Here is a 25,610-nt window from a genome sequence, read left to right on the forward strand (position 1 = left end):
TGGCTCGTCTTCTCCAGTGTAGACAGTGGCTCGAGCTACAAGCTGCTGCCTGAGACAAGTCTTACTGAGAATGTGACAAGTCTTTTCTTTACCCAGCGAAACTAATGCTATTTACAGAGCATCACCGCACAAACACAATAGAGTCCCCACAGAACACTGCAGAAACACTGTGGCTAATGCGCCTGTGACGGAGTTGACTATCCACCAAACAACAGCATCCACAAGATTTTCATTTATCTGATGGCTCTGTTTTTGAGCTGTCATAACATCACAAAATGTAGCTTTAACCCTGAGATAAACAGTGAGGTTGCACTGCTTTCACTGTTAGGTTAAATACAAAATGGTAATGTATGTGCAGCAAGCCAGCCAGTATCCAGTGTAATATTGCTGCATCTATATGCAAATAATAACACATTGACTGGTGTGTACTTTGGCCAGCATGCACAGCCTACTGCTCCATAGTAATCTGGGGAAACAAGTACAGCAAGATGTAGTTATGCAAGTCCAGATATCAATAAATCTTCATTTTAGTACTCTGGAACATTGGGCTAATAAAATATGAATGAAAGTAATAGTGAAAGGCTAAGTCTATTTTCTGAATGCAACACAATAGAGAGGCTTATTGCACTGTGACATGTAGAAGGATCTGGCTGCAGCTGATGGGAGTCATGATGAGTGCAGCTCCACCAGCTCTACATCTGCTTTGGTTTAATCATTGATTATTAAGCCCTAACCCCAAATCTGGAGAGTAGCAAACTAATGCAAACAAAGACAGTTTGCATTAGAGAATAATTAATGATATAATTATCTATAAAATAATAATAAGAACACATTTCTTGCTTAGACCCTGGCAGTGAATGATGAGCAATGTGAGCAGCAGAGTAGGATGTACAATTATATTACCCCTAAACTGTTTCAGTTTTACCTTTGCTATAGCTTCATAACAGACTTCAAAACGATCTTAGTGGTCAGGTAGCAGCCCTACTGTCTCATTACTTAACACTAACATAAATTGCATGCATAAATATACTTGATGTTCTGTTCCCTGCACAAACCTCGAAGTCCTTGCCGGCTGTCTCATATTATACTGCTCTCATAAGTGGCTCTGCTATTATTGTGGGTAATGGCCGTCTCCTTGTCTACAGTAAATGTGCTGCATGCATTACTGATGAAAATCAAACATTAGTATTCAAATTAAAGGCCAGAACATCAGCAGAACTGTGTCTTCTCACTGTCTTGAATAGCAAAAAAACAGGAATATGGAATTTTAGATTCAATCCTGCAGTGATCACCAGTCACAGCCAATATTTAGAATTAGATATGCTTTTGACATACTGCTCAATTTTATTTAAGCAAGTATTAACTCCTAGTACTACTACACTGTTTTTCAAATGGGCAAAGCTTGTGCCCCTACTTGATATCCATGACACCTCTCTGCCACATATTCTTATGCAGCCCAGAGCACTACGTGTTGTGTGCATGTTCTAACCCCCTCTGTCTCTCAGTCTGTTCAGCCCAGCATTACCAGGCTGCTGTCTCTGCTGGCAGTCTGTCTGTCCTGCTTCTCCTCTCCACAGTCCCACCCCCTCCCACCTCCATATTTCATCGGCCCCCACCCCACTTTTATAACTGCACTCAGACATTCTCATTCAGACAAGGGACAACCAAATGTCAGTCTTGTCAACAAGTACAGAATAACTTATTGTGTGTAAGGCAATACATAGTAAGTGTTCTGACTTTTCCCTCAAAGCGTCTCCCTCCAATGGCAAATTTAAATACTTCTGACAAGTTTTACAAAAAACCCTCCTGACTGACTCAACCAAACTGTATGACACAATTTTTATATTTTAGCCTGTAGTCCTCAACTTAATTTTTTTTAATCTTTAAAGATGGTCATTTCAAGTTTATGGAATGCCAACTTATGGCTGCCACACACTACAGGAGAATTTGCCCAATTTTGGCTCTGAACTGCTTGTCCCCAGGTTCGAGGAGGCATGACCCCGCTTAGTGTCTTCATGTGTGATTTTGAAGCCACTGCACTCCTCATGTGGCAGTGTGACTCTGAGCTGCTCTGTCAGATCATAACCACCAAACATCAAGAGTGCTACGGGAACAGCCAATAAAACAGAGCATCAGAGGCAGATGGAGTGACGGACACAGAGGTGCAACATACAAACTCAGGAAATATTGAAAATAACTATTACTCACTTCTCCTAAAGTCGTAAATTTAACAGAACAGTGCTATTTAAAGGGTTGTAAAAAGTAGAAAGGCCAGAGTAGTTCTTGTGTCTGTTTACATCCACAAAGCACGTGGATCACAGTAAAGCTATAGATTAACAATCAAGACTCCTGTGTACTTTATCGCCAGCCTTGTGTGCATTAAAATCATGTATCTGAAGTATTGTAACATGTGTGCTTTGATCTTTTGAACACTTAAGAGTCTCAAAGCGACTGCGTTCACAACTTTACTCTGTTTTAGACAGCCATGTCCGGCAGCAGTCTTTGCGATCAGAGATTCGAAATTTCATAAGATTCTCTTCGTATCTCTGGTGTGCGCTTTTTGTCACATGTTTAAAAATTGTTTAAGACTGAAAAATAATATAGTGCATGGTGGCCTTTAATCACATAGGTGCGTATCAGGAGGCATTGTGCTAACACTGGCTGTAATGCTAAGGCAGTGTTCCTGTTATACTGAAAGCCATTCCCACTTCACAATGAGTGTCGGTAGCCCAATCCTCAGTGTAAAATATTTGTTGGTGAAATTCCAGCTATAATACCAGAGGCATTGACTCTATAAGTGCACACATTTATGCAACCACATCCGTCAAGTAAGTGAAGCAGGCAGACACATGCTCATTTGTACAAATAAACAATGCTTTTATCCAAACAGCAGACACACACACAACATAGGCACACGTGCAGATTCCTCTGCAGAGAGGCCCTCCATCACTGCTGTGCTCTGGAGCAGAACTATGTCCCACCTGCCTGCAGGCTACTACGTGCAATTTGGATCTATGTGTTTGTAAACATGACGCCATACTGTATTTCCCATGTCGAATTAGAGTTATCCAGCAACAAACTCAGCATTAACAAAGCATAGCATACATGCAGCACACATTTATGCAATACATGTAAAGCCTGTCTAGTTTTAGCCAATGTAACATTCAGTTATTGAATAAGCAAATGACCACACGCTGTCTAAATTTATCTGTTGTCTAAAACATATTTCAAAAACACACAGTGCCAATACATTTTTCCTAAACATGTCACTTGCATACTGTCTCTAACAGAGTGGATGTGGCAGATTGCAGAATGCAGTAGTTCACACACGAGACTCTCTCTTAGCCACTAACTCAGTCTGTGTGATGTGGCACAGATGAGAAATAGGGCCCTGCATGTGCACTTATGTGCAGATATTTGGGATGGTGCAGCTGCCTGGCCTGTTTCTTAGATAAGCATTGCTGCTAATGGCTGATCCACAAGGGCATCATTTGAGTCATTTCAAAGGCTGCTGAAGCCAGTATGTTACTGTCATCGCTCCCCCTTTGTCCTTTACTCTTGAGTGGCAACGAATAATTGGCAAGGCAAAAACATGCAAAAACAGGCTGCTTTTGAAAGCTCTGGAGAAAAGAACAAGGCAGATGAGCTTTGAGTTACTTTGCCAAGGCATTTTTACTGCTTCCTTATGTAATTCCCTACAATATGTATAAGGGCCCGCCCTATTGCACTTGTGTAATATGATTATTAGTATTCTGCCCTCAGCTGTTCACAGGGTTTTATGTTGTATCCAAGCTCACACCAAAGACAACAGAGCTCCTGAAAGTCAAATGAGTTTGAACACCAGGAGCCAAAAGCTGTCTTAAACATGAAGCTTTCTCTTCACATCAGAATCAAAGCAGGTCATACCAGTTTCTTTGTAAAAGATGTAAAGGCTATAGACCCTTTAAAGGTTCCTAAAGAAATACATTCTACATTTTGAAATTGAGGCAAACTGGAGGCAAATATTATGAAGAGGAACATAATGCAGTTTCAGTGGAGAAATTAGGATTAAAAACAAAATATCACAAAATATAAAACATCAAGGAATGATATGATAACCACTCATATGCATGTGGGTGATATTAAAAACCTGGTTTACTTGTTCAACTATATTTTACATAATTTCTTTATTTAATGAGAGGTTATGATGGGCACTTTTTGATGAAGGCAAAGTCATAAGTTTAGTTGGGCAAATGCTTACAGAAATGCTTTATCACAAAATATATTATTTGTGAAGATGAAATACAATTTAGGGTTTGGTATTTATTCCATCCTATTTAATAAAAAAAAAAAGCAAACTGACCTTTCTACACTGACATTTCTAAATTGTTGCTTAAACCATTGGCATGATTTGATGTCTGGTGGACAGGTTTTCATGTTCAGGTTTTAGATGTCATCCATGCATGTTTAAGTATTTTAGTGATCTTTTCAGAGCCCTATTTGAACCCTACTTTTGGTTAGCTGAAAGATTCTGTGTATTTCTCAGCCCAGAAGCCTACATCACCCATGCTGATTGTGTTGTAATAGCGCTCTGAAGGGGAAATGACTTAACAAGGGGAGCAAAGAGAGAGGGGACTCAGAGCATCCTAAAGTGAAACTGTTTACTATGTTGTTTTAAACAAATATAGCATTTCCAAAACAATAAAAAGTAATCTGGTGATCTAAATATGTTATGTGCTAGAAATCAATACCCCATAGAAGTAAAATAGAAGTAGTGCCATAGAGCCTTATTCCAATTCAGTGGCGTCCAATATCCTTCAGTGTGGCTCTTCCCCTTCCCATGCAGTATTTTCTGTTCACTACTTCCTGTTATAACCCACATACAGTGCTCTCTGCTGCTCTCAGGACCATATGTAAGTCATAAACACACAGGCACTAGTCACCTTCACACAAAGGTCATATCTTCCATTATTTTCTGAGGAGATGTCAGGATTCATAGTGTGGACATAAACTCAATTTTAACAGCTCCTTTGCCTTGTATGGATTTACTTTATAGTCTTCTTTAGTATCTCAAGGATGCTGCTATAATATCAGCAAACTACAATACATTCTCAGAGGAAGAATTAAAAATGACCATCAAAAGGATAGAGGTATATTAGAAGCAGAATTAGTTCATTTTAAACTGTTTGTGGTAGTGGCCCAAAAATAATTCCTAGCATATAATTATTCATAGCGATGAATTTGAAAGTGCTTTTCACAACTTTCTGAGACCAGAGCATCCCTGTCCAAAAATAAAGTACTTTTGAGAAATGATATAAGCCTGATTTGGATGTGCAAAGTAAGCTGTCAAGGCTTTAAGCGGCTATGTGGTAGCCTAATTACCATGAAGAGTTAGTAAATTTGATGTTACAAGTTTGATCTCATGAAAATGAATGGGTAAGGTTGTCTCCAAACTCCAAACTTATCTGAGCGCATTACTTTATGAACTGTATATCACCTTGACTGACACAAGAGAAATGCCAGCTATTCTGGTTGTCTGTCATACTGTACCAATGCATATGGAGCTGCACACCTGATGATGTGCAAACTCACTGCTTATTTATAGAATTTGTACATTTATAGTCTCACTCTATTTCCACAAGGCCTTGTGCTGCTATCTCACTTTCACCGACATGCGGTGGACTAGTACAACCACACAGACGACTGCCATGTAATTACTTCGCTTTGGAGGGAACATTTTCGATAAAGCATGTGCACTTTTTAAACAGGAACATGGGCGTAATGGACTTGTTCCAATCCAAGCATGAAGCCTAGGCCTGACAGCAGCTCTACAGTAGGGTACATGCCCCCTCCACCCCCCCACCCCACCACCACCACCAGCTCGGACCTCCCCGATAGCCGCTGACAGCCGCCATGTCCCAGCAAGTGTTGACACAGTCCATGCCATCTCACTTTGTCCCCGTCTTGCAATGAAGTGTCAAGGCCAGCTCTGTGTATAGTGCTTAACATCAGATATATGACTGTTTTCACCAAACTAAAGACAGGGAGGATGGAGCGATTGAGGTGAAGTTGGGAGGGAGAAAAAAAGCAATATGGCCACTAGGTGAAGGATGTGTGCCTGTAGAGATCCTGCTGAGTTTTCCTGGAAGCAACAACACTCCGGGCCCAAGTCTGCTTCTGAGTTACGCCTCCCACTGGAACACCAATCAGTCTGCGACCACACCACTGCACCTATAAAGGAATAAGGAGTTCAGCTTGTTCTGATGTGGCCCATGTCTGTCTGTGGTAGAGTGTGTCCATTTGCATTGCATTTGATTGAGCATAGGTGAATATAGAGCTACTAAGGAGTGAAGTGTTTAGAAGCTCTGTGGAAATGATCTTAATTTAATCACTTCCATTTTTTATTTGTTTAAAGTTGCATTGTCTTTTCTGCTGGAGGGTCCGTCAAATGCTTTCCTCCATGGAGATGTTATTGCTTTGTCTGGAATGTTTTAGAGTATGTCATTAAACATTTCTATCTTCATGGAGACCAAACCAGACCAACTTACAGGTCAGATCTGTGCAGAGGCAGCCCTCCTTAAAGTCAGAATTTTTTGAGCTATAAAACCACCTGTAATTGAATAAAAGTAAGTTAGAGCTGTTTAATGTCATACTGTCAACATTCTAGGCAGAGTGATGACATACCCATAGAAACAAGCAGGTGACGGACCCTCAACCAAAAAGTTACATAGTGCACCTTTAAATTTTAGACAGCAAAGTGAGTGTTGATCTGCGTGCAATCATTTTATATTTATTTGTTCATATAATAAAACTAGAATAAGTATACCACATGTACCCTGCTGTTCAGCATGCAGTATACTTCAAACACGCAAAAGACACACCAAAGTATATGGAGTACTTTTGCAGTAACCTTTTTTACTACTCTATATTTTGTTGTCTGTTTTGCCTTATACTTAAGTTACTTTTTGTGCATGGATTGTTGATGTTTACCTGCATTAATCAACTTTTTTGTCCTTTTTAGCAGAAGCAACAAGGCTTTGAAGACCAGAGAACCAAAACCATGATACAATTAAACAATATTTTTTAATTCAGTAGCCTACACATATAGGATATGCACTTATTGTATGACCTACATTTAATTTGAATTATAACACTAATACAGGCTGTATTTAATATATATAAGTTTTTACGTAAATACACTGAAGCCTATACATCTGACCCTGATTTACATTTTTCAATCTGGCAAGTTTTCAAATGTGCCATATTATGTTTTGCAAATGTTAAACTTGATTGGCCAAATTATCCACGCGCAGTAGCATAAAAAAACAAAAATTTACCACTTATTCAAGCAGTTTACAAATATATATGGTTATACTGAAACAAAAATATTGAACTAAATTTTGAATCAAATGCTATGTTGTCATGGCGACCCAATGTGAATCAACAAAAGAGGTGACTGATAACACTGACATGACTAATCTCTTTTTCCTCTCCTCCCTCCTCTTTATGTGTTATTTCACCAAGGGATGTTGTGATGCTGTTTTTTTACTGTAGCCACCTTTTCATCAAATGGATGTGTGCATGGAGCTGGCTGTAAATCCCATTTCACTATAAAAGAGCCCTCTCAGATACCAGCCAGATAAAACCAAATCATAAATACGTCTGGATCATATATAATGCAGGCTATTGTTTTGCTTCTAAGTATAATGGGGCCACGAACAGCTAAAAGAAAACCATGAATCCAGGCTGAACTCTTGAATAGGGGTTATTGAGAAAATGCATTTGCGTAGCTTAGCTTGGGCATGCTAATGTGATCGGTTATAACAAGCAGGGCATACAGATGGGTGGATGTGGGATGTGATTCTTGAGGAGCATAAATTTTGGCTCTCTGTCACCATAGCAACCAGAATACAATACCACCCCCTTAAAAATCAGAACCCATTACTCCCTGTGTATTTTTGCTGCAACAATTCATACGGCATCTGTTTGTGTATATAGCTTTGTCTTTTTTGCCTGTTTTGAAATCCCACCCACTTTTATTCTGACCACTCTGGTTTATAGGCACGCAAGATAAAAAAAGACAGTGAGTTGTCCATGCAAAAGGAGAGACAGAGGGGGGTATGGGTGGTGATGGGTGGATTGCAGCTTTAAAGGCGGTATAGTAAAAATGAGAGGTCTTCACAGCGCTAGGTATTTCACTCTATCCCTTCAGACAGAGGAATTGTTTCTCCAAAAACCTTTCAATGTGCTTTTTTTCACTTTTGGTCGCTCCACCTTGATCACAACTATAAATCTTCTGTTGAGCTAAAATCACGACAAGTTGTTCATTTCACCCTTAGTCCCTCTTATTTTTGCTTTTGTTTGTCACCCTATCATACCATCTCCCCTTGTAGAAGACAATATTTTTGTTTTGACAAAATGGCTAATATGCAGGTTGCACTTCCAAATCTATAATCCATCCAGACTTGGCTCTCGAAGTTAATTAGTTTCTGAAAATTGTTCCAAAAATCTGGGAAGATTTACAAGAATCTTTTATGTCAAATATCAGACTGCAAAATTAAAATAGACGCAATTATTCCTTTGTTACACTTCTATGCAAGTTTTCAATATACAGTATGATTTGAGTTATTTAAAATTTGTGTATTTTAATCAATTACCATGTCAGTCTTCACAGATGTTTACTCCAGTTTTTGTCCTTCCCCCGTTATGTGACTTGACTGTTGTTCAGATTGGTTATCAAGCTCTGGTCTGGGGGCTCAAATAAACAACATGTTACTGAAACCAAGCACAAACTTAACTGGCAGGAAGGACCAGAGCAAATAAATTGTTACACGGAGATAGACTGTGTGTACAAAAGAGCATGGTCCCACTGTGTAATTAGCTGGTGCTTTTTCCCTATCACCATCGGGCCAGATTAGCCCCCTCCCTGGTTAGAAGATGTGTCAGACCACCTCTCTTTTTATCCCCTCTAATGGCTTCCTACGTGTCTATATTGGGAAGCACATACTAGAGGGCACCACCAAAATGAACACTAACAGTTGGCGGTAAATAACTCCACAGCAGTGATTGTTTTATTTAGTTCATTATTCAGATGAACATTTTCTAGAACAAAGAGGATCATGCTGTGTTGCTTTCATAAACTATGCATGGTTATGCATGACAGTCATATTATAAAAACTCAAATATTGCTGTTATTTTAAAATGTTGTTTAGTCATAAAGCAACACTGCGTAATTTTTCTGAGGCGGCACGTTACATGCATGATTCCATGGAAATTGAATGTTAAAATCAAATTTTAAAACGTTATCCAAGGTTTATGTCATACTACAGAACAACTACATTTCCATGGAAACAAGCAGGAGGAGTCCTCCTCCAGACCAAGTAAGAGTCAGGTTTGTGGAGATGCAAGTCCACTCACAGTAAAAAAGGCTTTTATTTTAGTCTTTTTGTTCTAAAAAATTATGTGGTGGGGCTTTAAGCTGGAACTTGTCGATGCCTTGCAACATAAATGTGTGCATAATTTGTGTCTATTGATCTACCTGAGGTTTTACAGAGAGCAACAAGAAGGATTAAGTTTACTATTCGATACACAGCTATGCAAAATGAAAAAGCCAATCCAATATTTAGGTTTTCAAACAGTCTCTATATTGATTTGTTTAAGCTTTAACTCTGAAGTCCAGGCATTATAAAATGTAGACTTTATTTTAGCAGCACAAAGCCCTACAGCCTAAATTCTTCAGACAGCTGGTATCTGGGAGAGAGCTTGCCCATTCTCTTGTCTGTCTGCATCCTAAACATTTCATACTACTTTGACCTTTTTGCTGCGGACTTGGCCAATGAGCCAATGAGCATGTGTTAACCATGGCCACTCTTACAGACATTCGAGACACTGGAGCCAAGCCGGTGATGGTCTACATCCACGGGGGATCCTACATGGAGGGGACCGGCAACATGATCGATGGTAGTGTGCTGGCCAGCTATGGAAATGTCATCGTGATCACTCTCAACTACCGCGTTGGCGTCCTGGGTAAGCACCCTTTCTCCATAATTCTTCAAGGACATTTTCTGGGGCATGTTAGTAGGTCACGCTATAGGTGTGAAAAGCAAAGATTGTCACCGATGAAGCATTAGTTACAAGGCTTCCCTGTTTAAGGTGTTACACAAATGTAGATTAATTGAGTTCTCTGAAAGTAGGCTCAATGTTTTCGTGGATGCAGTTTAGGAATAAATAAAGAAATTATTGTAATGAGTTTGAAAATGGGGTGGTGTGAGAGGAGTGTGCTACAGGCAGTGAAGGGTTTTTCTCGCGGACTTGTGGATGGTGCAGATTGACTGGCGCAGCTGAATCCTCTTTCAGACACTTGTGTGAAGGAGAGAGAGAGAGAGAGGGAGGGAGAGGAGGGAGAGGGAGCTCCATGGAAACAGCTGCAGCAACACAAAATGGAGTTTGTTAGCACACTACCAATGCTTTGTACCTATTCCATCCATCTCTCTGACACAGTTGATTTCCCCGCTCACACATTTTTTACATTTAGAGTGCTTGGCCAACAAACACTTACTGGATATAAAATGAAATCTGCATGTTGTCATTTGCATTTTTTGAAAACGTTGCTTCAGATTTGGCCTAAATGGATGGCAGGTGCTAGCGCACAGACTGATGAGTCTGCTGGAGTGTTTTTCCTGTTCTGAACAAAGCTGATATGAAAAGTATTTGTAATAGCGTCGATTTCAAAGTTAATTTTACAAATAGGCCACTAACACAGATGGTGTAGCTTGCCTTGTTGTGCAGAATAGTACAGTAAGAGCAGATGTTTTCTTTGTTAGGTTGAGTCACTTTGTTTAAATCTTTTTTTATTCATGCCTGATATATGACAAAATTAATAATTCAACAGCAGACTCAATTGTTTTTTCATTAGATCATGTTGTGCTCCTCTTCACAGTCACATATTCTGTCCTTGGGGTTCAATGCATATTTAATTTGAGCCCTAAATAATCTAATTAGACATAATACTAGAGAGATTTACATTAAATTATCAACTCAAATACCCATTATCAGTCTATTTGGGGCTAATTCTGAACCATCAGTAGCAACATGAAAAGGTCTCAATGACAAACTCTTAACTATAACTATTTTGTTTTGTTTACACTCAGTGGGTTAATAGTAGTGATGGTAGTATTCAGTATGTTATATCTGTCATTTAAAAGATGTATTATGTAAATTTTCTGGTGGACTGTCCCAGACCTGCTTGTCTCCATGGAGATGTGCCACAAATATTTCACAGTATGACAATAAATGTATCTATATCCATGAAGACCAGTTTACAAGTTGCAGGTCATATCTGTGGAGAGGCGACCCCACTCATGGTAAGTATTAATATTTCAAGGTATAATTTTTCTTTAGAAGCACCTGCAAATGAATAAGTGCATGTTAGGTCAGTTTAAGCCATACTGTGAACCATTCAAGGTAAAGAAATAGAAACTCCATGGAGGCGAGTTGGTGACAAATCCAAAAAAAAAAAAAAAAAAAAAAAAAAAAAGTGTGTGTACACACCTTATTTTCAAAAAATTCAAATATGAATTTTTAATCACTTTCTACATTGTATATACATACAAAATACATTGAATTAGATGATGCAACTGTAAACAATGTAATGCAAACAATGATGTAAACAAGTTAAATAATTAGATTTTACATTCAAATCCTCACAGTAACCACCCTGTGTTTTGTTGACAACGCTTGGACTTTACAGCTGTGCCATGTTAGTGTCAACCAAAGTGTAAACCAGAGTTTAAAGCAAAGGGTGGTTGTTATTTTTTTTAAATCCAGTTATTTTGACTTTTTTGTTTGCCATATGTGTCCACTCATAATTTTTTATGCCTTCAGTTAGAATCTACAGTGTAAATACTAGAAACATAAATGAAAAATTGGATTCAAACGTTTGATTGGTAGTGTAGTGCACCTTTGAATGTATAGCATAGAGCCAATGTCCTATTATACCTTCAAAAACATGGCATTTGTATGTGTGCATTGTGCCAAAGACACACAGAGAAAGTCAATTTATTCTTTGGCATTCACAGTGATACATTTGTCAACCTGTGCTGTTTTCAACAGTGGTGTGAGCTGGTTGGACTATCCATTTTATCTTCACTTGTTGCTGCTTTCATTCGTTGTATCTTTTTAACATAAATTCCTGATGTATTATTTGTAAGTGTCACCCATTGGTAAGGCATAGCTGTATATTACCACGATCTCCTTAGCTGGATGTGCTCCTTCGCTGTACGCCTTGTTCATAGCTACCAGCACACAAGCCTAATTCAAATTCATGATCATATTTCTTTCATGGCACTTCAATTATGAGTCAGATGTTTTTTTCCCAGCGCTTGGCACATTTTCACTAAATGTCATTCTACATGCACGCACCCTCACACGTCACATAGTCCAAAATACCACACAAAAATAGTACGATTTTTGTGGCATAAATACACACAACACACACACACGGTCGACAATGTGCTCTGCTTTGCCCTCTGCCCGCCAGCCATTCTGAGAAACAAGAAGAAGTGATGCATGTAGGGAGCGATAATGTCCATCACTAGCCTGGTCTGATAATCTCCCTGTGGTACTTTAAACTGTACGCACTCTCACATGTACACACACACATACACACACACACAAAGTAAACACAACCAAGGCTAGAGAGAGAGGGATAGATTGTATGATGGGCCAATTTGCTTTAAGCCGACTGAAGATTTCCTCTCATAAAGCCATACGTACTTGACAAATCATAATTGCATGTCTTCAATTTATTTCTTTTTGCCTTTACATAAATGATAAGGCTATAACTGTTAGCATTGATCCAAGCTAATCTCTGTTAAGTGTTTCACTGATACATACAGCAAACTGAATGGCACGGTTTGAAGAACCTAATATGTGCCTGTAATATTGTAGCTAGAGATATTCTGCAATATATTACTACAATGTTACCACTGATACCAACAACTACTACATGAAATAGGCCTCCTCCAAATTATCCACAGTTGTAGTATTAGTATTCAAGCAAAATAGTTATGATGGTAAAATATAATCACATTTGCTCATATGCTTTATGATAGTTTACTAATGACCGGACTTTATGGCTGGTTTGGAAATGGGGGCAAAAATGACTTAGTAGTTTGAAAATACAATGTAGCTTACTTGATAAATAAAAATAAAAATATTATCAATTATACTGTATTTGAAAGATAATAAGTTACTTTGCAGTACTGGTGAAAGATGATGCTGATCAGAACACTTGTGTCTCTTCCCTCTTTTGTTCGACATATGCAGCCTCTTACTGTGCCATAGAAAGGAGCACATAAATAAATAAATAATTGCATATTAATAAAAAACCAAAGCTCTTTTAATTAGGCTGCTTAGAGGGACGGGGGAATAATGGCGGCCTAGTGAATTAGACAAGATAATGAGTTTAAAGTGAAGACAGACAAGTCAAACCAGGCTCTGTGCTACTAAAATACTGTAGCTCTCCTCGTCCTCCCTGAGCAATCTGAATGTGGCATTAATAATGCAGTAAACACCTTTGAAAGCCAAACACTCTGAATATTTCACTATTTCTACAGAAACAATAGCAGACCGCTCTCTAAATCTCAGGGAATTGTATTTGCAAAGGGCTAAAATGTATTCCACAGGAGAAATCGACAAATTGGAAACACTAAATCGAATTCAGGGATGTTTTATTTATCTACAGCTATTAAAGATGCTAATATCATTTGCATATTATTACTGCAGCTGCTGTAATTGCAGTGTTAGTGCTTTTCAGTTCATTAAAAGGGAGCAGAATTAGGGAGATTTGGTAATGTAGTTTTTGTTAGAAAGCGTTTCCATTAGCAGAGTGCACTGGGCTGAGGTAACTCTTTTGGCTTTGTACAATGTAAGTGGTGCCTCCAAGATCACCTGTTGAAAAGAAATCCACAGAATGCAGGTTGTAGGTTTTAGTGGTCATTGAATGGAGTAAAAATATGAACAAGTATTGTTTTTGAAAGGATAGAACAAGTTGTATAATAGTGTGTACAGAGCAGTACAGCTAACCCCTATGGGAGAACTGTGAGCCACTCCCAGGCACGTAAAGTGTGGAACCCACAGAATCTCAGCAGAAAGGAAACAGCAAGCAGAGTCCTAACAAGTCTGCAGTGATTTGCCAGCACTTCTGTTCCAATTAAAGTGCAGTAAGTTTGGCCCCTGCAGCCTCCACCTGATGCTCATGCTGTGATTATTGGGCCATACTTCTCCTGAGGACTCATTTGAAAACTTTCATATTTCAGATGTTTGCAGTTTATAAGATTGAGATTTGATCAGTAATTATTTATTGACCCACCTCTGCCTGGTTATCAGCAGACAGCACATGGAGAGAGCAGGTGTCCTTTTAGCATCAGGCTCTGGGGTCAGATCACAGTGTGTTTAGACAGAGCAGTGTTTGGGTTTGTTCATTGATCAGTTTGTGTGTGTGCGCCTTAGCCCCTTCTGCCCTGTGTGTGTGTGTGTGTGTGTGTGTGTGCGTATGTGTGTGGGGTGGGCGTGTAGCTCACTATGGCCGCGCCTCTCTAATGATGTGTAATGAGTCCCAGTCAGGGGGGAGTATCTTGTATCACTGCTCTTTACAAATATAATTACTCACTGGCTCTCCAGAGCATGTCAATTTCCCAGTCCGTTGGGGGAGGGGACTTAATTACTAGTTTCCAAATGCATTAAAAATGAACAAAGGCTGCCAGCGTGCCAAAAGCCAAGGTGAGATGTGTGATGTCAGTCAGGGCTTTGAGAGGACGCACAAGTACACTGTGTACCTGTGCACACTGCTCAGAGTTTATATGTGACCTCTGATGTCTATCTGACATATCTCTGGGATCACAGCCATTTTATGGCCACACCGCACAGGCTGTCACCTTACTTCACCCAACTTATTCAGTTTTTTCAAAAGAAAAGGTCAGATACTATCAAAATAACCTCAGCTATGCTGTTGTATAGGAGTGCACAGCTGTACAAGTAACTTAACAATGACTTTCTAGTTATTCAGTGTGTGCAATAAGACAATGACTTTCACGGTCTCATTCATCTAACAGTTTGCGTAAGATTTAGTCTCAATTTATTACATTTATATAATACATTGTAATTTAAAATGAAAGCAAATATTTTTTAAAGAGTTGACAAACTCCTTTAGTTTTTCAAGGTCCCACTAAAAACACTGTGAAGTTTACAAGTGTCGGCCATTTGAGTTCACATGAAAAAGGAACTACAGTGAGACTTGAGTTTGAATGTTGTATGTGTTTTAACTTTTTGAAGAATTAATCCAAATGAAGCACAAAACAAAACCATTTCTTCATTGTGTGTTCGCATTGGGGAGTGTGGGACTGCAGTCATGTCTTCTTGCTCCAGTCTGTGACTTGTTGATGCTTTTCTACAAATCACTGCCAAAATATGAGCTCCAGCTGTAGACAGCTGGCTGCAGCTCACAGGGAGGACGCACGCTCTATTGTTCTGAACGTGTTTCAGAGGATTCCTCCACTTGCTTTGAAATGGCTGAGAACTGTTGATTAACTAAATGTGGATAATACTGAGCACAAGACATCTGCACAAATGACTACTAAATTATCAGTAATATTCTGGCACAATCTGCTCATATAATGCTTCAAAATGCTTATAAAGTTCAATGCTTATGTCCTCTTAAAATCCTTAAAGTTTCATCGATGGTCTGGGTACTTATGATGGACTGGAGTTATGATGGGTTTATGGTTTTTACCACTCATGCAAAAATTAATTAGAGAAATTGGGTTTTGTTCATAAAAAAAACATTTTTAAAAATGAACAAAATCTAGAAATGTCTACAGAAGGCCATCAAAAACAGGAATCAGGAAAATTTGGACACATTTTTATATTTTAAGGAGGCACTTTGTTATTTTAAAAGGGAATCTTAAATGTGACTCTTGGAACAGGGTTAGCCCATTGTCTCTTGGGAAAGCCTACAGTATATGATCCAATTAAATAAGAACAACCTTAAATGAGCCATTAGTCACTACAGAGGAAATACAATTGAATTACATTATGTGCTTATAAAAGGTCAGAGCAATGACTCATTACTAAGATGATACTAATTAAATTAGCTCTTTAAAAACTATATTTGGTAATATGTTGTCATGGTAACATAGTCCCATTTCAAGAGAACCAGGTCAGTTTATATCAAATTGAACATGGGGGGTCCAAAATTTTCTCCTTGGAGATGTTGTTGTCTTTCAGGAATGGTTCACAAAATGACATAACACTTAGCTGTTTTCTGAGAGAAAATGAATGAAATGAAAAGTCTTTCGTGGCAATAAAACTTGTGCAACTGAATTTTTTTGGTCAACATTTATTTAGTAGGTTTCATACCAGATGTCCTTTCTTGGGTCTCTTGAGATAAATTGAAATATTGAGCTATACATTAGCCTCTGAGTTTTTCCTGCTTTTAACATGAGTATATTAAAGCACTGGGCTTTTTCTCTTCATCACTTGGCTTATCTGTGCAGTGTGCAGCCACACAGCCATTCTGTGAGCTTGTTCGACATCAGCTCAACAACACATTCCTATTTACTTTTGTGACTTGAACTCCGATTGCTGGTGTAGTGTTAATGAGAATTTGTCCTTCCCTTTTCATCTTACAACAAATGCAAGCTGGAACAAAGCTCATTATTTTTCAAAAGCATGACATTTCAGAAAACTGTGACATAAAAAACAACACAAAATCAATTTCTTCAGTACAGTAGCGCTATTCAGTATGCAAAACAAGCTGAGACGATTGTAGCACAAAGAAAAAATAACGTAAATACGCCTTACAAAGACATCAAAGAGCTAACCCGCCAATTGCTTTCATCTGGTCAAGGGGTGCCTCCTGCGTCTCATGTTGAAAACGGAGCACTCCGACTCAAAGATGGCCAAATGAAGAGCGCAGATGGAGCGGCTCTTCTCTGGAGGCAAATGTGGAGCTTGTGTCACTGTTTGTGTTGGAGATGCTTCACTGCTGCATATTTGACCTTTTGTGGTCAGCAGCAGACGGCGTGTATCTGTCTAAAGCCCTTTGAATATTACAACACTTTCCTTTCAGTCACTCAAAGCGCTGGCCAAAGCTGTAGAGAGATAAAGATATAAGATGATCTTAAAGACACGGATAAAGGTATTTTTAGCACAGGGATGTTAAAATCAGAATTCAGATTCTGAATTTAGACTAAGATAAAGCTGTAAGTTTATTCTTATTGTTAAATAGAAATTGGTAGTGTGTTTGTCCACTGATCTGAAGGTTGGCAGTTCGAATCCCACTCTTGTACGAATGGGTGTGTGAAAGGTTCAGTGGTTTCTTGAAAGAGCTACAAAAACATGACTATTTACAATGACAATTTAAATTATCTACAATTTAGTCACATGGTTATATGCAAAATCAACAAAATAAATAGAAAAAAATGACCAAAAAAAATCTTACTATGGCCAATATATCTTTATAATACTTTTAATCCAGTTAGTACTCTGAATTAATAATAATAATAATAATAATAATAATAATAATAATTATTATTATTATTATTATTATTATTATTATTATTATTGTTGTTGTTGTTGTTATTATTGTTATTATTATTATTATTATTATTATTATTATTATTATTATTATTATTATTATTATTATTATTATTATTATTATTATTATAGTGTTTTGCCCATCATTGACTGAAATCTCTCCTTTGGGACCTCAGTTCTGCTTGTTCCTCCATGAAGCTGGTTCACTGTTCGCTTGGCAGTTCCCACTCACTACATGTCCTTTATTTTCCTAAGTCAAAAGGCTTGCATTTGAATAAAACTGTTCCACCGTACACTCTTTCTGTTTGATTTTTAACCCTAATTGCCCTCTTGTGACAATTTATGCACGCCCACAATTATCTCAAGAGTTAAACTGATTATTGTGTAATGTTCTCCAAGGACCAACAGCTCACATAGTTTGTAATGCTCAAATTACAGCCATTACAGCTGTATTACTGCTACTTGTATTTTTTTTATTAATTTTATTGTTTCAAATTAAAATAGGAGGTAACAAAACTGACAATGAAATTTTGTGATTGTGATGAGTTAAAAATAAAAATAAAAAAAAGAAAGAAAGAAAAAAAAACTTGACTGTGAGCAGAGTTGCCTTTTTGAAGATGTAACTTGTAACTTGGTCTGGTTTGGTCTCAGTGTAGATAGAAATGTTTAATAATATACTGTGAAAACATTTGACAGATCCTCCACTAGAAAAGTTACACAATGCACCTTTAATGAGAATAATATTGCCTATACAAAACATAATTCTGCTATTATTTCACCTTTACTTGTGCATGGTGGAGACTATTAGCATACACAAATAGATTTGAGTTTGTCTGACCCCTCCTGTCTCAGACCCAGCCAGATGCCCCTTATCAGTGCACTGACATTAAATCCTTTAAATACACACTAAACAGTCCTTAAAAGTGACCTGCTATACTTCACATTTGGACTGTTTTATAGCATACAAGTCACAGAATGACCTTGGTTTTACAGGCGGAGGTAAATTCAAGGTGCCCTCAACCTCTGTGTCTCTTTGCATATTAATTCACCAGTGAGGCACTAAGCTGTTCTAACACACATATATATAACTCTGCCCCCAAGGCCAGTCCAACCACACACATACTAATCCACCTTTTCAGCATGCTGGAAAATGTCATACTGCTTTAGATGTAACTCGTTTAATAGAGAACTACATGCCATGTTAAAATACAAAGAATCATTAGACAGTAGTGACTATTATACTGTATGTAGTATAGTTTACAGTGAATGCAAGAGGTTTAAAAAAAAAAAATAGGATTTTTGCCATAACAATTAACAATTTAAAACCGTCTACTGCACCATTGTTTCAACTGTTCAGATTGAATAACAATTTAAAGGGCCCATGTTACACTATTTTTTGATCTGTTATAATGTTGTTTTCTCATCAAAAACATCATCGCACATGTTTAACACACAAACCCTGCACGTTTAGGCGAGTTTTTTTTTTTTTTTTTCACAAATAGAATACACTTTGTTCCACCTTGTCATGTCACGTGACAATACAGGAAGCGCTCCACTATGTTTTCAAACTCCATGCACTTGACTAGAATCATTTGGATGATTTCAACCCTGAAATTGAGAGTCTCTGCTGGACTTAAAGTAAAGGGTAGCTGTTAACTTGAAAACTACTGCTGCATAACATCACAGGGTTGAGTATTTTGAGGTTTGGAGATGTAGACAGATAAATCAATGGATTACTCATACATGTGTAAAACAATTCTGGGTATCTTTTTGATGAGGTAACAATTTGTAACTTTATAAAATTATAACTTTTTTTTTACATTTTGTTCATATTATGACTAAAAAACCTGCAGTGGTCAATTATGCATACTATAGGACCTTTTAAAACAAAATATCCTATCTTTTGACTGATGAAAAGTCTTCAAATGTTGCCTATAACAAGGAGTATGAAAGACATGAATATTAGATGTGAAAATAGTTGAAATATTTATATTTTACTGTTGAGGTTTTGTTGTTGTTGTGCACTATTGACGTTTTCTGATGAAGGGTTCATCATGCTTGTCTCACAAAGTGTTATTGTTTTGCCTGGAATGTTCCTTTGTAAGGTTTAAACTTAAAGCTGCACTGTGTATCTTTTCTGGTGGGGAGATTTTGTTGCTTTGTCTGGAATGTCCCAGTATGACATTAAATTAAAAAACTTGCATTCTTACTTTGAGTGAACTCACCTCTTTACATATTTGACATGTAACTTGGCCCTATGGCATCATTTGGTGTCTCCGTAGAGATAAATAAGTGTAGAGCCAATCTGTGGAACATTCTAGGCTACATCTCCATGGAGAGAAGTTGGTGATGGACCCTCCACCAAATGTTACACAGAACACATTTAACAATTGTTCAATTATGAAGTTATAGACATTTTTATTGCTGAAAAATGCCTGGTCTGGTGCCCCTTTAATTGAACTTATGATGGCATATCATACAGAGTTGACACAGTGCAGTGTCTCTAAGGAAAACATGGGATGGGAGAGAAAACAAAACACCAAGGATTTCTAGGTAGAACCTCACCAAAGTCAGTTCACTTACAAACCTTTGAATGAGAGTTTGAAGATGACTCCTATAGATATTTTAAACCCAAAGGTGAACGGCTGTTTTTGTATGACTGCACTATTCTCCCTTCACCTACTGTGCATCTGCTCTGTGCTTCCACCAACTATTTTGAGTCCCTACTTTGTTTTCACTTGTATTCAGAGTTGAAATGAAGTAAGAGCTCATAATAGCAGCTTGGTTTGTTCTGTAGAATATTTATCACTGAAGATATTTTTATTTTCTTCATGTTGGTAAACACTTATGCCTCCTTCTCCTCAGGGTGAAACTTTGTCAAATGCTTGTCTCCATGGAGGTGTTATTGTTGTGTCTGGAATGTTTCACAGTATGACATTAGACAGAGCTACTGTACATTTATTCAATTACAGGTGGTTTAGCAGCCCCAAAATACCTAGAAAAACAGGCATTCTGACTCTGAGCAGGGTTGTCACTCCACTGATCTGATCTGCAACTTGGTCTGGTTTGGTCTCCATGATGATAAAAGGATTCATGCAGACTGTGAAACATTCCAATCCAAGCAATAACACATCCAGACAAGCATTTGACAAACCCTCCTCCAGAAAAGTTACACAATGCACTTTAAGTAAGGAAATTCATAGTAATGCACCATAACATTGCAGCTGCTAGGAGTTTGCTCCATTATCGCTATGGCAAAAAATCTGAATAGTGACCTTTCCAAAGTAAATTCATAATTTGAACATTTCTTTTCAATGTGCTAATGGACTAAAACACTCACCCGCTTTTTTGGCAATTTATTTTTAGCATAATTGATTGATAATGTTAACCCAAGAAGTAATGGTGAATACTTTTACAACACTTGAGGTTGGATAAGAAGTGAAATTTGTCCTGCTTTGTCCTGAGACCTGTGTGCGATGCGGGTGAGCGCAGATATATATTGGCCGGGCAGGTACTTGGACTTGCTTCTGGTCTTGTAGAGGCATTAATCATCGCAGCAGCACCAAGGTCAGCCCTCCTCTCATGTGTGGGAGGCAGCGCGCTCCAATAGCCCACCACCAAGGGCCCGCCACGGCAATCTGTAGTGGCTTCAAGAGGCAGGACATGCACATGACAAGGTGAACGGCCGGGCCAGGAAAGAAGGGTGGAGAAGGAGGTTGGATTAGTGTTGACCTGTAGGGGGCGTGGTCGGTGAAGAGTGCCACTCAAAGGTGTTAGTGGAGGAGATTGCAAAGCTAAGGTAGGTGGACGTTTTGGGATAATGGATTAAAGTGGGCAAGACAGCTGAGGGGGCAGAATAACAGAGTGCGATGTGTGGTGGCAGTGGGTGGGAAAGAAGCAATCAGCGAGAGAGAGGGGGGAGGGTGTCACTAAAAGGTCTGGCCACAGTGTTTTTAATGACATCTCCTGGTAGTCATATTAGCAGGCAAAAATGGATTCTTGTGTTCTGATATTCTTGAGTAAAGCATTGACTTCTGTAAGTGTAATTTTGGCACCCACAGTATATAAACAAAAGCATAGGCATATATCATGTGGTTTGTTGTTTTAAAATGATGAATACCTAGTTAAAACATAGCCCACTTAAAGAAGACCTACTGTGCTTATGTCTGCTATATAGCTATAATATGACACCTGTGGATCATTATGTTATATTTTGCAAAAATTTTATCGCATAATCTAAAAGCATTTAATAAAATAAATAAATCTACTCACTTTTGCACTAGAAAAATGCAGTATTGGGAGCTGATTTTGCTGTAAACGTCATCACAGCAAAGAGTTGCCATCTCCAATGGACATCTGCAGATCACACTAGCAAGCCGCAGATTTGTTTAAACTCATACCAAAATGACTATATGACGTTGCCGAATCCACTTGTATCACCGATAAAGAAAATAAAATTGGAGAACGAAGAAAGTACTGAGCAGTATATACCGGTGGCTGTGAAAACAGGGATTAATTGGCAATATGCCATCTTGAAAATAAACAATGAAAGATTACTCAAACATGTGCTAGTCACTCCAAATACAACTTTGGGTGAGCAAAAAGTGAGAGAAAACAATTATAACAACAGTTCTAAGGCTGATTTAGCATAATAGATCTGCTTTAAACAGCAAAATGTAGCCCTGGTTATTTATAACATACAATAGGCTATACAGAGTAACTCCACAGCTATACCTTTCCGTCAGTATCTTCTTGCAGGCACTTGACAGTACCCTAGTTTTCCCCCTTGTTAAATAGCAATAGCATAATAACTGAAATATATGTAAATGCTACATAGAATTGCTCACACCTTATAATGAGGATTTATTTAGAGAAAAATACCAACGGATGTGCTATGCTATTACTAAGTATCCACAGAAGGGCCATGTAAGCAAATAGGTGGCAATATGTCTCAGTCAGATTACGCACACAGCAAATACGGTGTCCTTGGAGAGATAATGTTGTGGTATGTGGTCTGTGGCAAAAAGAAGCAGAGGTTAAATTGTATCTTGAAGGGCACAAAACCTTAAGATATGGTGCCAAAGTGTGATGGTAAAAAGTGGCTAACCTCCCAAATTGACTCGTCCTGAAAGGAGCAGACGATGACCCCCTTGGGACCAGGCAAAACTCTGCTAACAGCCCTCTGGCCCAGAGCTGCCTGTGTTAGCTCTGTTAGCAAATGGATAAACCGTGTGCCTCTGGTGATGATCCAGCGTCTCCTCTGCTAACTACAGCATCAGTGAATGTCAGGAAGCCATGTTTTTCTCTTCTTTCAGATTCGTGCTAAAGATGTGTGCTTACAGGCAAAATTAAAAGTGTTTATTGGCATCCTGATTGTCCTGCACAAATCAATAAGCAATCAATGGATGTAGCTTATCATCAACACCTACAGATCAACACTGCGTCAATATTCAATCAATGTTCTTTTCTCTATCTGTAACGAGCCTGTCCTTTTATTGGCTGGATAATTCATAGATTTAGATAGATGGTTTATTTTGTTAGCAGAAATCTTTTGTTCTAGACTTCCGAACACATTATCTTAAATTGACAGAAAAAAAATGTGAATCCAAAAGAGCTGGAGCAAAGTTAGGGCTGTAAAACTACATGAAAGGTTTAACTAGAAAAATATCAACTAAAATGATCCCTCACAAAGTTATGTGCATATTTACTTAGAATTTTTAAATGATGCCTCATTATGTTAACATCTCATAAATACAGCCAGAGGCGCTTCATTTATTTAGCTCTAATTATTTAATTTTATTTAATTTTATTTTATATATAATACAATACAAACAATATGCTTTGAATAAAAACACTATATTTTCTAACATTGCTGTACTGTATGGAGCTGAATGCAATCAGAAGGGCATCTCATTTCAACAGGTGACAAAAACAGGTCAGCCTTTTTACTCCATGCATAACTCCACTGCACTCTTCTCTACCCACAGTCCTCTTTGAGCCGTATAGAGGCACTCATTAAACTGCAATAATAGCCTCCTGCACAGTCGCACATTGTATGCACAGTTCCTTTAGTGAACGCTCACAGCAGCAGTCCAACTTCATCTCTTCAAACTATTGAGAAAGTCTTGTTGGTATAAAATTGATCCGTGGGATTTTCAATCATCCACTTTGGAGCCGTTCCTTCCTTTTCTTCCTCAGCCCCATGAAAGAGGAGAGACTCTGCAGGGAAATGTATGAGAATTAGAGCACACCGGAAGGGCTTTGTTGTGGTAAGCCTATGAACAAGGAGCTGTAGGGCACTACCTTTTGCCTGGCTCACTTCTGCTTATGTAACACACAGTCATTTCAGGTAGAGGACATGAGCTAGGCCCCTTCTCTGTGTCTTTGTACAAGGCTTATTATGTGCACTCAACCTTAACTGAAAAAATCCCCCTTACTGAAATGGCTTGTTAATCTGACTCAGTATGTTTTCAGAATTGTCATTTCTTTTGCTAAATCAATTGTAAATATGTTTTTCTTGATGTCAATTTTCATAAATAATTTCTGCTATTGTTGTTCATACCTACAATTTACAAAAACAAAAACTTCTGAAAACATTCCATAAATGGTGTTTGCTGAGGCATTTCCATTTATCCGTTATGTGACGACACTTCTTCAAATGTCATCCCAGTGAGTTTGTGGAGAGATCATTTCTCAGCGGTATGTTATGATTTGTTTTGATTCTGATGTGGGCAAACAACTGCAACAGTATGAGCAGAACACTATAAACTGTAGTATGTAGGCAAGAATAAAATGTTAAAATGCTCCAAGGCTATACATTGGAATGATTGTCATGGATCTAATTATATGGGTTACATTATACTTTCTTGTTATGTGTCATTAGGTACTGGAGACTATTTCTGATTCTATAGGTGGGGTACACTCTGGACGATAGCCAATTAATCACTGTGCTAACACATAGAAACACTCTGACAGACAATGATTCATGCTCACATTCGCCATAGGCAATGTGCGATGACCAATTATTCTAACACATGCAGTGACAGTGGGAGGCAGTTTGAGAGATGCATGAAGAGACTGGCCCACGGACTCAAGTCACAACAGCTGGAACGCTAACTACTCTGCCACTACCCAACTAATAAATCATTAAACCAAAACATATTCAAACTGGAAAAAGGAAAGGCCATTTGATTTTTGTTGAAATGGGTAATCCAAAATTTAAAAATTACCAATTTCAAAACAAAATGGAAAATATTTTTTCATCTTAAAAAAACTAAATAAAAGAAAAACAAAAAAAAGTTTTTAATTCCACACAATGTAAATGAAAAATAATTTGCCATTTGCCCATGTTTTCTTTGTGGTGTGACCTTGAAAACCCTGTGGCAAGTGCCCACTGAAGCTCATCACTAGCGGAGGCCAAAGCCCTTGGGTGCAGTGCAGAGCCAGGGAGAGGTGAAGGGGTCTGGGCGTGAGACTGTGAAGACACTATCTGTTGTTTGTATAAGCCTTTTGGAGACTGACTTGTCAGAAGTAGAGAGGGAATCTATAAGGGTGCTAGACACAAAGTGGTCTGGATATTCTTTTGATTTTAGTTTTCAAAACTAAAAGAAAATATTATTTCACTGTTTTGTTTATGGATTGAGAAACAGGATTTTAAATTTCCCATTTCAAAATTTAAAGCAAAAAGTGGGCTTTATTTACAGTGGAGCAACGGTTCAGTGACGAGGCTTTCATCAGACAAATGGTTTGTCTGAGACTTAGAAGCCATCTGTGAAGAAAGCTCACTTTTTGTGAGTCAGACTTAGAGTTTTGATACTTTTGATTTTTGACGAGCATTATACACTCCCTCTTCAGGGCACCTGGCTTCAGACATCTATGTGCAAAGTACCTTCTTTATTGATTTCCAATTTCAAAATGGAAATCATATGCTCATAGGTGATTTTGGGCTACACTAGGGCAGTACTACTGTTGGTGGAGGATTTGCCATGTTTTGGGTTGGAAACCGGAGAGTCTGGAGGAAACACACAGAGATGGTG

At 38.2% G+C, this 25,610-nt stretch overlaps 1 protein-coding gene across 5 annotated transcripts in view; it reads left to right on the forward strand.

The window, feature by feature from the left end:
* The window catches only part of nlgn3a (neuroligin 3a), a 129,349-nt gene that overhangs the window by 12,580 nt on the left and 91,159 nt on the right, over nt 1-25,610 (forward strand). For 4 of the 5 annotated variants that reach the window (XM_020928243.1, XM_055159296.1, XM_055159295.1 and 1 more), the window contains one exon: nt 9,856-10,005. In XM_020928243.1, coding sequence (XP_020783902.1) covers nt 9,856-10,005 — 150 coding nt within the window. Of the gene's footprint in view, nt 1-8,085; nt 8,098-9,855; nt 10,006-25,610 lie in introns of all 5 variants that reach the window. The other variant, XM_055159297.1, reaches the window with a different exon arrangement.

The sequence above is a fragment of the Boleophthalmus pectinirostris genome, unplaced genomic scaffold (genome assembly GCF_026225935.1).
Source record: "Boleophthalmus pectinirostris isolate CB_2022bp ecotype Guang Dong unplaced genomic scaffold, ASM2622593v1 HiC_scaffold_23, whole genome shotgun sequence".
In the NCBI taxonomy this organism is placed as follows: Eukaryota; Metazoa; Chordata; class Actinopteri; order Gobiiformes; family Gobiidae; genus Boleophthalmus; species Boleophthalmus pectinirostris.